General features: G+C 39.7%; 1 protein-coding gene across 1 annotated transcript in view; it reads right to left on the minus strand.

Annotated features, from left to right (window-relative positions):
- Window positions 1-13,060, minus strand: part of Rhobtb3 (Rho related BTB domain containing 3) — a 64,256-nt gene extending 51,196 nt beyond the window's left edge. The window contains exons 1-3 of the mRNA XM_070031044.1: window positions 12,846-13,060; window positions 12,435-12,660; window positions 8,226-8,412 (exon numbers count right to left, since the gene is read on the minus strand). Coding sequence (XP_069887145.1) covers window positions 8,226-8,412; window positions 12,435-12,660; window positions 12,846-12,847 — 415 coding nt within the window. The 5' untranslated portion in view covers window positions 12,848-13,060. The remainder of the gene's footprint in view (window positions 1-8,225; window positions 8,413-12,434; window positions 12,661-12,845) is intronic.
- Between the last annotated feature and the right edge of the window lie 284 nt (window positions 13,061-13,344).

Here is a 13,344-nt window from a genome sequence, read left to right on the forward strand (position 1 = left end):
GGCCAACCTCAAAAGTTCTGGGTATTCAGAAAGTATGTCAGGCCAGCTTGGTCGCATACTAAGACTCTGCCTCAAAAACAAAATACTACCTATAGACAGATATAGATAAGTAATACACATACAGACTCAACAAAAGAAATGAAACTGATTATATTTGCTGAATAATTTCTAGAAAGAGTTCCAAGAGAATTATCAGGAGAGCACCCAGTTTGGCTTTATGTATCGCAAGAAATAGGGCAGGAAGGAAGGGTACAATAATGAAGATCCTCAAATGAAATAGCCAGATTTACATCTGTAATTACCTTTTAATCACATCCTATATGGTAAATTAATTTTAACTTGTTAGTGAAATTGATTCTCTTCACCTAGATTATTCATAAAGCCATTCATTCACTCATTGAATAAATGTTTCCTGAGTACCTACCACACATCAAGCAACAGGGACATAAAGATATAAAGATAAAAGGGACTCACAGTCAACTGAACCAAGATAGACATGACTGCCAACATGAGTAACATAATATAATAAGTACTAAAATAAAGGTACACATAGTTGCCATAGCAACAGAGGCAAGAAAATTAACTCTCTGTAGGGATTATGGAAGGCTTCACAGAAAAGATAATGACTTAACAAATAACTATGAGCTTGCTAGGCAGATACGATAGCAGCTGTATATGAGGCATTCCGGTCATAGGAAATGGCACAGGTAGAGGCCTGGATGTGGGAAAAAAGAAAAGAAACACACTCATTTCCATTTTCTAGATGGCAAACTAAGCCCACACTGCCATCTTCCCTCCTAGCCATACCGTAGAAAGGGTAAAGTGGAGAGGTGAGGAGGTAGGAACGATTGAATAGACCACAACATTAAAAGTAGAGAGGAGATCTCATCAGCCCAGAAACTTAAGAGTTCCTGACAGAATGAGGGCAGATAGTGCAGGACTCAAGCAGAATGAGAAATCCAGGAGACAGGTGAAACCCACACACTGCTCAACAATATGGAAAGCAAAAAGCAGGAAGTCCCAAAGCAACTAACTGAAGATTGGCTGAACAACAAACAAGGAAGCACTGAGGTCCACAGTGTGTTGTTCATCTACTTCTACTACAATCCCCAGAGAGCAGCTGGGCAGAAAGAAAAGAAAAGCCAGGCACAAACTTTCCCACCGGGGGAAGTATATTGCACAAGAATGCAAATTAAGAGTGCCTGAGAAACAGCTATATCTGAAACAAAACCTCATCAAATGAAAAGATTCAGGGGCTGGGAAGGTGGCTCAGTGGTAGAGCGCTTGCCTTGCATGCCTGAGGCCCTGGGTTGGATTCCTCAGCACCACATAAGCAAAAAGAAAAAAGCCGGAAGTGGTGCTGTGGCTCAAGTGGTTGAGCTGAAGAGCTGAGGACAGCACCCAGGCCCAGAGTTCAGGCCCCACGACCAGACCCAAAAGAAAAAAGAAAAGAAAAGATTCAGAATACCAACACAAAGCCAGAGTTAAAATTCATCAAAATAGAATTAACAAGTAGAATTATTGAGTTATAAAATATTGTATCCTTAAGATAGGAACAAGAAGTTATGAAAGATCCAGTTAGAAATCTTGGATATGAAAAGATATTGAAATTAAAATTTTAATCAAGCAGAGTGGCAGAACAGACCCAGCAGAACTAATGTATGAGCTAGAACATTAGGAAAAAAAGAAGGCCAAGGACAAACCAACCAAAAGACATAAAGGGATCCCTGTACTCCCAGCACTTGGGAGGCTGAGGTGGGAGGTTCAAAAGTTCATGGCTGGTATGGACTACATCCTAACACTGTCTCAACAACAAAATGAAAGGAAGGGAAGGAGGGAAAAAAAAAGGTCAGAAATAGAAAAGAAAGAAGAACATCAGAGGAGTTACCCAGAAGCATCTGCATAACCCTAGGTGATGTCTGAAGTCAGAAGATAGTCCTACACCGATCTAGTTACTGTAACTGGTATGTAAGACATAGGGAAATGTGCCTTGGAAGATTCTAGAAGGAGCTACAGTTCCTTAGTGAAGTGAGAGACTAATTGGAATAATAGGGTCAAAAGGAACCTCTGAATATATGATTATCTCCCTCCTCCCCTTCCCTCCCTCTCCCCCTTTCCTACCTCTCTCTCCCTCCCCTCCCTACCTCCCTCTCTCTCTTTTCCTTCCTTCCTTCCTTCCTTCCTTCCTTCCTTCCTTCTCCCTCCCTCCCTTTCTTGGCTCAATTCTTTTCCGTGAAAGGATTTGGAAGCAGTGAGTAAATAAGGTTCATTGCAGTTAGTAATGACAACAGAAGGGGCTGGAATAGAGGTGCCCAGGTATCAATCTTTGTGAAAAGGAACTGGGCAAAGGTGGAATTCTAGGGCTGGGACGGGCAAAAAACATTTAAGGTGGGCTTTGAAAATTTTACATAGAAAAATAAGAAAGGGTTAAAAACTGACTGGAGCTAGTCCTTCTAGAACAACTAGAACAAACACTAGTATTATCTCAAGAATAATTAGAAAAATAGATAATAACATGTTGAATTTATAAAATAAATCTTGAGCCATATGATTCTAAAAGAAAGGTGTAGGAGGAAAGAGAAAGTTAATTGCTCACAGAAGGAACTGTTTCAGGTATAGACAGAAAGAAAATTACTGGAGTTTCTAGGTTTTGTCCATCCTGCTTAGGTTTGTAATTTTGCAAAATAAAAGTGAGAAAGGAAGCCCCTAAAGAATTCAAAGCAGTGTCATGATCTGACTTGTGTTCATGTTTATTCTGAGTGATTTTATTTGAGAAAGAGGCAAGCCAAATATAGGAGGCCAGAGGCCAATTTACCATGAAGCTGATATAGCTCAAGTTTCAAGACCCTTTCCTTTCACCTTCTTCCCAAAGCCCTGGGGAACATGGACAATAAATTCCTTCACATGGTTATATGCTTTTGCAAAATAAACTTTTTAAAACAAGTGAAACATTTACTTCTATGATACATTCACTATGCTATGAATTCAACAAAAATTGTCTCATTTAGTATTAGAACAACACAAACAACAAATTGTTAACCAACAGTTCTTCCTTTAATAGAAGAAGAAATGAAATTTAGTAGTAAGTGATTTGCAAATGTCTAAATTTCTGATATGTAATACAGCTTGGGATTCTACATCTTATGTTCATAATTGTTATTTAATTAAGAATATGTTTTTCAAAATTATTTTCATTATATTCAGTTAAGATCACTGACTCTACTCTGGCTTAATCTGCCTTTTATCAGGCAGGCAGCTCAGGAGTAGCCAGAGCTACTAAAAGGAAATTTAGGTTTTAAAAAGCTATTACTCATGGCTTGCCCTTGTGTAGGTAAGTGCTGATAACTGCGCTCCTACAGGAATGACTTTCAGAAATGCTTCTGCCTCCTGCAGTGCAGACTGCCTGGGCCTCAGATGCAAGAGGCTGAGCTGAAATACTCATACAACGCCAACTGGAGAGTGAAGGAACTGAAAGGAAAACAGACTATTATTCTCTTCTCTGTATAGGAAACATCACAAAGTGACTGATGAAGAGGTGGTCAAAGACTTCACAGCCAAAGGGCAAATGCTAAAAAGAGTGTTAAATGTTTGCAACTTTTCAGTAGCTTTAAAAAATTAAAATATAAAATAGTATTTATTGAAATGAGCTCAGGAAATTGAAATAAGAGAGCTTTTTTTTCTTTGTTGTTTTGTTTTCTTTTCGTCTTATTCATTTAGCTGTCTTTCAGAGAGTAAAGGGAGGGGACACAGAAATGGAGAGTCAAAGGGTAACTATATGCAGCAATGGTACTCACTAGACACTATGGTAAAAATGAACTATAGAACTTGTGAGTGAGGAAGGGAGGGGAAAATTGGGAGAGAGTAAGGGAATGGGTAACATTGTCCAAAAAGAAATGTGCTCATTACCTGACTTATATAACCGAAACCTCTCTGTATATCACTTTTATTATAACAATAAAAACTAAAATAAAAAATTATAATTTGTGGTACTTTCTCTTTTCATTACAAATAAATATTGTTTATATGTGCATGCATCTATAGCGCATTACTATGAACTTTCAAAATTGTGAGTTTGAAGCCCTACCAAAAGCTTCAAAGCACCTGTTTTAGGAAAACAAAATGAAGACCACTAGGAAAGACGATTATAAGGATTTAAAACCCAATAGATGCTGGAGGGGATGTGGACAGAAGGGAACCCTACTGCATTGTTGGTGGGAGTGTAAACTTGTTCAACCACTTTGGAAAGCAGTATGGAGGTTCCTCAAAAGACTTCACATAGAGCTCCCCTATGACCCAGCAATCCCACTTTTGGGCATTTACCCAAATGATCACAAACAAGACCATACTAAAGCTACCAGCACAACTATGTTTATCACAGCATTATTTACCATAGCTAAGATATGGAACCAACCCTCTCCTCAATAGAAGAATGGATCAAGAAAATGTGGTATATATACACAATGGAATTCTATGCCTCCATTAGAAAGAATGACATTGCCCCATTTGTTAGGAAATGGAAGGACTTGGAAAAAATTATATTAAGTGAAGTAAGCCAGGCCCAAAGAAACATAGGTCCCATGGTTTCCCTTATTTGCAATAACTAGTATATGTCTGAGACAAGCAGAAAAGGTCAGATAAGTTGATGTTAGGCAAAATGAACCCCAAGATAAGGACTCAAGTGGTTTTTCTTTCTTGCTATTGTTTCTAACATATTTATAAGGTGATTTTTTTGTTGCTTTGATTGCCTCTCCCCCACAGTATAATCCCTATTTTCACTGTATTTGATGTTGGTATAATTTGGGGAAAGGAAGGGAAAAAACAAATTGTTTAAATAGGAATACAGGTGGACCCATTGCAACAATGAAATGTACAAGATGATGCTATGTCGAAAAATGAACTTTACAACTTTGGTGGGAGGAGTGTAGTCATGGAGATGGGAGGGCAGGGATGGAAAGAGAAAAACAAAGGAGGAGGCAACAATGCTTGATAAGAAATGCACTCATTACCTTGCTCATTTTATTATAACCCCTCTGTACAGTATTTTCACAATAAAAAAACATTAATAAAAAGAAAGAAAACTTTATCTGTAAAAATAAATAAAACCCAATAAAGACTGCAGTAAGTTTATTTATTTAAACTTATTTAAAATTTAGCCAAATTTCTCAATCAACTGGATGTGGGGATGGGACAGAAAAGTAGGTCTACTAAGGTTGGGTGAATGGAGAGATTTTTCATCATTCACTATAAGGGAATTCAGTAGGTGGAAGATAAGGGTCAGGAGAAAGAGTTGAGCCAGAGAAGCAAACTAGACAATAACTATGTTTCTACTGGGAAACCCCAGTAACTGACTGGCATTTTTTGTGATCTAGGTAAAATGCATGAAGAAATAAAGTCAAAAGATGGGACACTGGAAACAACTCACACACAACACACGGGTGTTTGTGAAAGAAGTATGAAGGGACCAGTATAGAAGACAGACAATTGACAAAACCACACACACAAGAAAGAGCAGCCTTATTAAACAGAAGATGTTTGAGTAATCCTAAAGAGAGAATTATTACTAAAGTATTTTAAATTTGGCAAATAAGGATATAACTAGCAACCCTAAGTAACAACTCAGTGCAATGTAAAAGTTGATGTGAGACTAGTAGGCTGAAGATCAATAGGAAGTAGACTCAGAAAAATGCGGATAACTCTCAAGAATCATAGCCAGGAACAAGAAGTAGTCAAAATACTGGGTCACAGCAGGGCTAGCTTCCTTTATTTGTACCAACTGAAAAAATATCTATGTTATGATCCAGCAATTCCACTCCTAGGAAAGGATCTAAGTATCATCAAAAGGAGAATGGCTGTATCAATTACAGCTCATTCATACAATGGAATACTATGAAACATTAAAAAGAGGAGTCTGCATACACACAACACATATTACATAATTCCATTTGTATGAAGTTCAAGAATAGTTATAACTAACCTGCTGTTAGAGGTCATAGTAGTGGTTATCTCTGAGGAAATGTGTTATTGCCTGAAAATGAGGACTAAGTGAACCTTCTGGACTGCTGGAATAAATGCTGTACTTTTTGTCTGTGTGACAGGTATACTGATGTGTGGATAAGTTAAAAGAAAAGAAAAAAAAAAAAACAACGCTGTCATTAAGTTTAGTGAATTCAGCCAGGCAACAACTGGCTCACATCTATAATACTAGCTACTCGGAGGCAAAGATCTGAGGGTCGAGATTGGAAGCCAGCTAAACAAGAAAGTCTGTGAGACTCTTATCTCCAATTAACTACCAAAAGAGCCTAAGTGGAGCTGTGGCTCAAGTGGAAGAGTGCTAGTCTTTAGCTAAAAAGCTCAGGGACATTGCCCAGGACCTCAGTTCAAAGTCCAGTACCAGCACAAAAAAAAAGATTAGTAAACTCTACATTCCTAACTTTGCTGTGTCTAAATAAAGTTAAAACAAAAAATACATGAATGAAAATGAAATTTGAAAGACCAACTTTACTAATAAAATACCACTAAGAATATCTCTGAAGGGCTGGGAAGGTGGCTCAGTGGTAGAGTGCTTGCCTTGCATGCCTGAGGCCCTGGGTTCGATTCCTCAGCACCACATAAGCAAAAAGAAAAAGGCAGAAGTGGTGCTGTGGCTCAAGTGGTAGAGCGCTAGCCTTGAGCTGAAGAGCTGAGGGACAGCGCCCAGGCCCAGAGTTCAGGAACCACAACTGGACCCCCCCCCCCAAAAAAAAAAAAAAAAGAATATCTCTGAAATACCCCAAATCTCTCTGAGCCTGACTTGCTTTACTTAACATACTTTTCCAGGTCCATCCATTTCCCTGCAATATATCTCACTACCATATTTTCTTGATTCACTCTGCCCTTATAGAGCACCTCACCTGTTTCCACCTTGGCTATGAATAGTGCAGTAATGAACATGAGTATGCAAGTGTCTTTAGTATATCCTCACTTGTAAGGGTAGAGTGACATCACTGGATCAGAGTCATTTTTGTTGTTGTTTTGTTTTGTTTTTGTCAGTCATGGGGCTTGAACTCATGGCCTGGGTGCTGTCCCTGAGCTCTTCAGGATGTCCTTGAACTATGATCTTCAGATCTTAGCCTCCTGAGTAGCTAGGATTCCAGGCATAAGCCATCAGCACCTGGCACAGGGTAGTTTTATTTTTAGTTTTTTGAGGACTCTCCAAACTGCCTTCTATAGTGGTTGACTAGTTTACATTCCCACCAACAGTGTAATAGGGTTCCTTTAAGTTAGTTTTAGAGAGACAAAGAAAACATTAGCACAGGTTTGTTTCATATGAAAAAGTTAAATCTAAATAATATAAATATATGAAAACATATACAAGGCCACATGCATATATCCACCAATAAACTGGCTAAAGTATGGTACATTCAAGAGAGGAATTCAATGATGTAACTACTCTAAACAACTAACTTGTATTTTCACAAAATGAATACCAGGAAGCCAAACAAAGGATGGGTAGTGTAATGGAGAATGGAAGGGCCTGTGAATACAATCACAATACTAAATGAACATGTGAAATAACAGAACCTGGTTATAGATGAGGTAGGCATAAATCGGGGGCAGGAGGAATGATAAAAGGTCTAACACTGATCAAGATGCATTATACTCATAACTGACATGTAAAATTGAAACTGCCTCTGTATAACTAAAGATAATTAGAAAAAATAATAAATATAATGCAGTCCAAGTGAATCTTAAGTTGACCCCAAGCTATTTGACATTAATATGCATAGCACCAGAACTGGAACTGCCTGAACCAAATGAATCCCTCCGGCAGTCTCATCAGTGTTGTCAGTTTATTTGTTATCAATCTAGAAATTCTGCCTCCTATGCCTACTTCTGTCTCTGGATAATCTATCCTTCCCAACTGCACAACCTTCAGAGTGTCAGAAAGAGCTTTCTAGGGCTCTACCTCAGCCTAATATTTTTCATGTGTGAAGAGCAGAGTTCCTAATTCCCTTTTCTACTGTGGAAAGGCAGTTTAAAAGACAGCTTTGTACCCATCAGATTCCCAGCAGAAGTTTGTGATCCTCTCCTTTGATGTCTAGCTTTCAGATCAAATGAAGAGATAACAGCAGGCATTTGAACCCACAGTCATTTGGGGTATTAATCATTAATATATTATATTCAGTTTTCTTAAGATTTAGTATAGTACCTGCATGCTCATTAAAAAAGAAAAAGTAAGTACTTACCATTTTGTCTGGTTCCAACAGCAGCAATAATTACTGGAACTGAATTTAATGCTCTTTTTATCACTGGAATATAATTATCTTTTACTTCATGGAATGAAAACTTGTCATTTACATTGTATTTGATCACAATGATGTCGGCACTCCCAATTAGATTTCGAGATGTGTACCAATCACTGTCAAAAATGTCCTAGACCAAAATGCAAATAATAAACATTAGTTTAGTGATCTTCAATCATAAAGTCAATTACAATAGAAGTAATGTAGTAATTTTAAATATTTTCCTCTCTTATTTTTTTGAATAATTTATATAAATTTTCCTCGCTTGGCTTTTTCTGCTTATGGATGACACTCTACCCCTTGAGCCACAATTACACTTCTGACTTTTTGATGGTTAGTTGGGAGATAGGAGTCTTTGAGATTTGACTGCCCAGGCTGATTCCAAGCTGAGATTCTCAAATCTCAGCCTTTTGAGAAGCTAAGATTATAGGCATAAGCCACCAGCATCTAGCTATAAATTTATTTTCAATTAGGTAACTATATATTTTAGTGCTTTGAATTAGCATATACTGTGTATTTTGTGGTGTTCCATAGATTGTATTCATACTTGAAAAAGTCACATGTACTTTTCAGCTTTATACTGTGCATATGTAGTGTATCTAGCAGAGTGGGGATAATATACCTCTCTCAAACCTGCTGTTTTACAACATGTTAACATGGAAAGGAATATATTTGCAATTCATGTATTTTGCTTCTACATTAAAAACTCAAGATAAGCCTTCCAGTTGTATAATCTTTCTTTTGTTCCAAGTTGATAATAGTTGTATTTATAATTGGAACCATAAGCAATGTTATAGAACCTATTCCTTAAAGTTTTGCTGCTTTGATACTTCAAAAATAATTTTTAAGCCAAGTGCCAGTGGCTCATGTCTATAATCTTGGTTATGCATGAGACTAAGATCTAAGGATTGTGATTTGAAGCTGGCCTAGGCAGGCTTTTATCTACAATTAATGCTCTTATGCATAATACAAATCAGAGCTTTGACTCTTCTACAAAAAAATTGTGAACATTCACCTCACTTTTTTTTTCTTTTTGGTCAGTCATGGGGCTTGAACTCTAGGCAGGGGCGCTGTCCCTCAGCTGTTCAGCTCAAGGCCAGTGCTCTACCACTTGAACCACAGCACCACTTCTAGTTTCCTGCTGGTTTATTGCAGATAAGAGTCTGATGCACTTTTCTTGCCCAGGCTAGCTTTGAAGCGCAATCCTCAGATCTCAGCCTCTTGAGTAGCTAGGATTACAGGTGTGAGCCAATGGTTGCCCGCTCACCTTACTATTTTTAATCAATTATTTTTGGTAGAAATGAAAGTATCTAGAAATGTGAAATAAATAAATAACATGATTGCAAACACAAAAAGGAGTGGGTGAGAAAGAACTACTTAGTAACGAGCTGCATGCAATGAATTTGAAGCCTATGTCTTAAAAAGTGCCGAGTTATAAGGCAACGAGCCAGAACAAGGCAAAGGATCCATAGAAAATTACTTCTGAAGGGAAGTACAACTTTCTCATTCCAACTCCAAGGCAGCAACAGCTATGTCAAAGAGCAAATGCTCCACTGGTTTCTAGAATTATGAAGGAAATAAAATTCTCCCACCCCTTGTAAATCAGTTCCTGGATTTCCTCTTGGGGATTACACAACATAATCCTTGGAGCCATATTTGGAGAATTTAACTCATCTTAGGAAAAAAAATCTGAATTTCTACAACATACCAATTTTATCCTACTTGATTACAGAGCTACACATACAGCACCTAGTAGAATTTACGTTTTGCAAATGTATTATATTGGTATAAATCTTAATGGGCATGTGAGGAAATTACCTCTGTTAAGTGTTAAGTGATACACGACTATGCTAAAGTTTTATAATAAACACTTTATTATAGTAACTACCACTTCTGGAGCACTTACTCCATGCCAGAGTCTAAGCTTTAGAACTTTTACATGTACTATCTCATTTACTTCTTGGAACAGCTCTAGTAGGCAGAGATAATGCAGAATTCTCTAGAGATAGGGAAAATGTATAGATTGAGAGGTGAAAGATTTACCAAAGACACAGAAGCACTAAATGAAAATGTCAGAATGCAAAATCACTTCCTTTTGGTTACAAAGTCTTTTGGTTTATTTACTCTGCTGAGATAATTTGATACCGATATACGGTATATATATCATTAATATACTAAACTTTACGATCTTTATCAGCATTACTACTACTAAGAGAATAAAAGCACTTGTCAATGAAGAGACCCATTAAACCTAGAAAATTATACCTGATTTTTAAAAAATTAGGCTCTGATACCACCAGAGTCAAACCATACAGTATAATATTTAATAGCTTAATAAATCAAATAGCCAAATTCCAGTCTACAAAGGTTTGTTTGATCCATTTAGAAGATTTCATTTCACTATACATAACACAAAGGATCATAACTATGAATTTTTGCTAACTTAAACAGAAAAGGATTAATAGATCAAATTAAATACAGGAAATGCAATCCCAACCTCCTAATTTGCTTTCCTCTACATTTATTTGCTTTCCTCTACATTTATTTACTGTGTTCACTAAACATTTGTTCAGTAGTGTGTGGAACAAGTTCGTTTTCAGGCTGGATGATCTTTTATAATGAAAAGACCGGGAGTAAAAAGAGTGCTTCATTTTCTGGCACAGACTCCTGCTAGAAAGCAAGTTCTCCATGGATACTTCTTTTGCACAGCAGTATCACTGCCATCTCAAGGGCTCAACCGCATCCTAATACTGAAAAGGCTGTTTTTAATTTAGTTTAGCACATGAATACAACCTTCCTTTAACTGAAAATTTGTATGAACCATTTGTTGCACAAGAAATTCTTCTAGGTACATTCTATATATTTTATTTAAAAACATATGTTATCTCCCAATAGCTATAATACCTTTGTTAAAAATCCATTTTAAAAGTAAACAAAACAGGCAGGTGTTGGTGGCTCATGCCTAGCTACTCAGCAGGCTGAGATCTGAGGATAGTGGTTGGAAGACAGCTGTGGCAGGAAAGGCCATGACTATTAAAAGAGCCAGAAGTAGAGTTGTGGCTCAAGTAGTGGAGTGCTAGCCTTGAGCAAAAGAAGCTTAGTGACAGAGTCCAGGCCCAGAGTTCAAGCCCACAATCAGCACTAAAAAAAAAAAAAGTTAATAAAACAATTGAAAAGTAAAGGGGGGAGAGAGAAAGGAAGGAGGAAAAAAAGCAAAATCTCAAATCAAAATGACAACTTGTATTTTTTTTCAGGCACTAAGTTTCCTCTTTAAAAAAATCAGTCTTCAAGTGAAATATATGTAACCCCAATACCAATAAACAGGAGGATGTTTTTTAATTCGGTTATGTAAAAACATTTGAAATAGAATGGTAAGGCACACTGGAAATGCTTTTGTGTGTTAAGGAAGAGACTCCTTTGACCTTTTACCAGACACTCCAGAATCAGACTAAGACTTTTCTGTAGTTTCAATTATCACAAATCTGAAAGATTTTTTTTAATTTTCAAATTAGTAATATTTCTGATTTCAGATCACTACAAAAAAACAGCTCATGTCTGAGAAGGGTTTGCATTATTGAAATTAAAAACATTACTTAAAATGTTTCAGAGGTTAACAGTGTTACAAATGTGTCTTTTAAAATGAATCTTAGTCCCTGTCTTTTCTCCTCCTTCCATGCTATTTCTGCAGTGTCCCAGTGAAAAGTATTTTTATGTTGAGCTATACCAGGGCTGTATTTATAGAACATCCCAGAAGCATGGGGTGTGGGGCGGGCGATCAAAAACAAGAAACAAAAAACAAAAACAATGCCCTCAGCTAGTGGAACTTAGTGAGCCTGTACCTTTGGGGTTGGTGCATTCAACAATCCACTGTTTACCTAGGGACAATCTACAGTTTTGAAAGAGTAAGGACTCTGTATTCTCACTGGGACTTCTTAACCTTACAGGAGTTCTGACTCTCTCCACCCCTTCGGCCCGATGAAACAAAAGACCAGATTAATAGTACTTGAAAAAGAAAAAGTTTAAAAACTCTACACAAGTTAACACCGACACTTCCCATCCACGCAAGTGGGGTAAGGAGGAAGGAGGGGAAGTTCCCTAACAGGAGCGTGGGGGACGCTTTTTCGGCCTCGGCACAGAGCAGCTGCTCCTTACCCAGACGGGACAGTCGTGAACCACGAGCTTGACGTTCCCAAACGCACTGGCCTGATACTCGGTGAACACCGGACGCGCCACCGTGCCGGTCGCGTTCAGCAACAAGCTGCTTTCGTCCCCGGAGACCAGAGGGCTTCTCCCCAGGTACGTGCGGATGAGCCCCGACGGCCGATTGTCCTGGTGGAACGCGTCGCCCTCGTTCCCCAGAGCCACGATGTGAATGGACCTGCAGGGACAGAGAAAGGGTGCGCGGGGGCGAGGAGGAGAGCCGCGGTGAGCGCGCCCATCACTTTGCGCGGAACAGGAAGTGCGGGGGGCCGCGCGCCGCCGGGGTGGGCACCGGTCCCCTAGCCCCCCGGGGCGCGCGGCACGCGCTGGGGCTGGAGACAATGGCTGGACGGCGGTACCTACATGATCTCCAATGCAAGGGCAAAGCGGCGACTCGGAGAAAAGCAGCCACACGCTTCCTCACGGTGTCTCCGAGCCCGGCGGCGGCAGCGGCGGCGTATTTACCCGCAATGTGCTCATCACCCCCCGCGCGCCTCCACCGCGGCGCGGCCGACGCAGAGCCGGGGCCCGGCGAGCCGGCGAGCTGGCCGGGAACCGGGGACCCCGGAGGCGCACGGACGAGCGATCAAGGAGTGCCCGGGGACATGGCGGGAGGCCCCCTTCCGAGAGTGGCGGGGCGCGCAGCAGGGCTGCAACCCCGAGTGGATTCAGCTGACCGCTGCCCCTCTCCGCCGCGCCTCCCCGGCGGGGCAGCTGTCGCCTCCCACAGCTGCCTCTGCTCCTCCTCCTACTCCTCTTTCTCTCCTCCTCCTGGCAGACACGCGGGGGGGGGGAGTAGGAGGAGGAAAGGCTGGAGCCCCCGCCCTCCGGCGGGCCCGGCCCCGCACGTGCGGGCTCCCCG

This window comes from Dipodomys merriami, unplaced genomic scaffold, assembly GCF_024711535.1.
Source record: "Dipodomys merriami isolate MVZ:Mamm:240054 unplaced genomic scaffold, mDipMer1.0.p SCAF_20, whole genome shotgun sequence".
NCBI lineage: Eukaryota > Metazoa > Chordata > Mammalia > Rodentia > Heteromyidae > Dipodomys > Dipodomys merriami.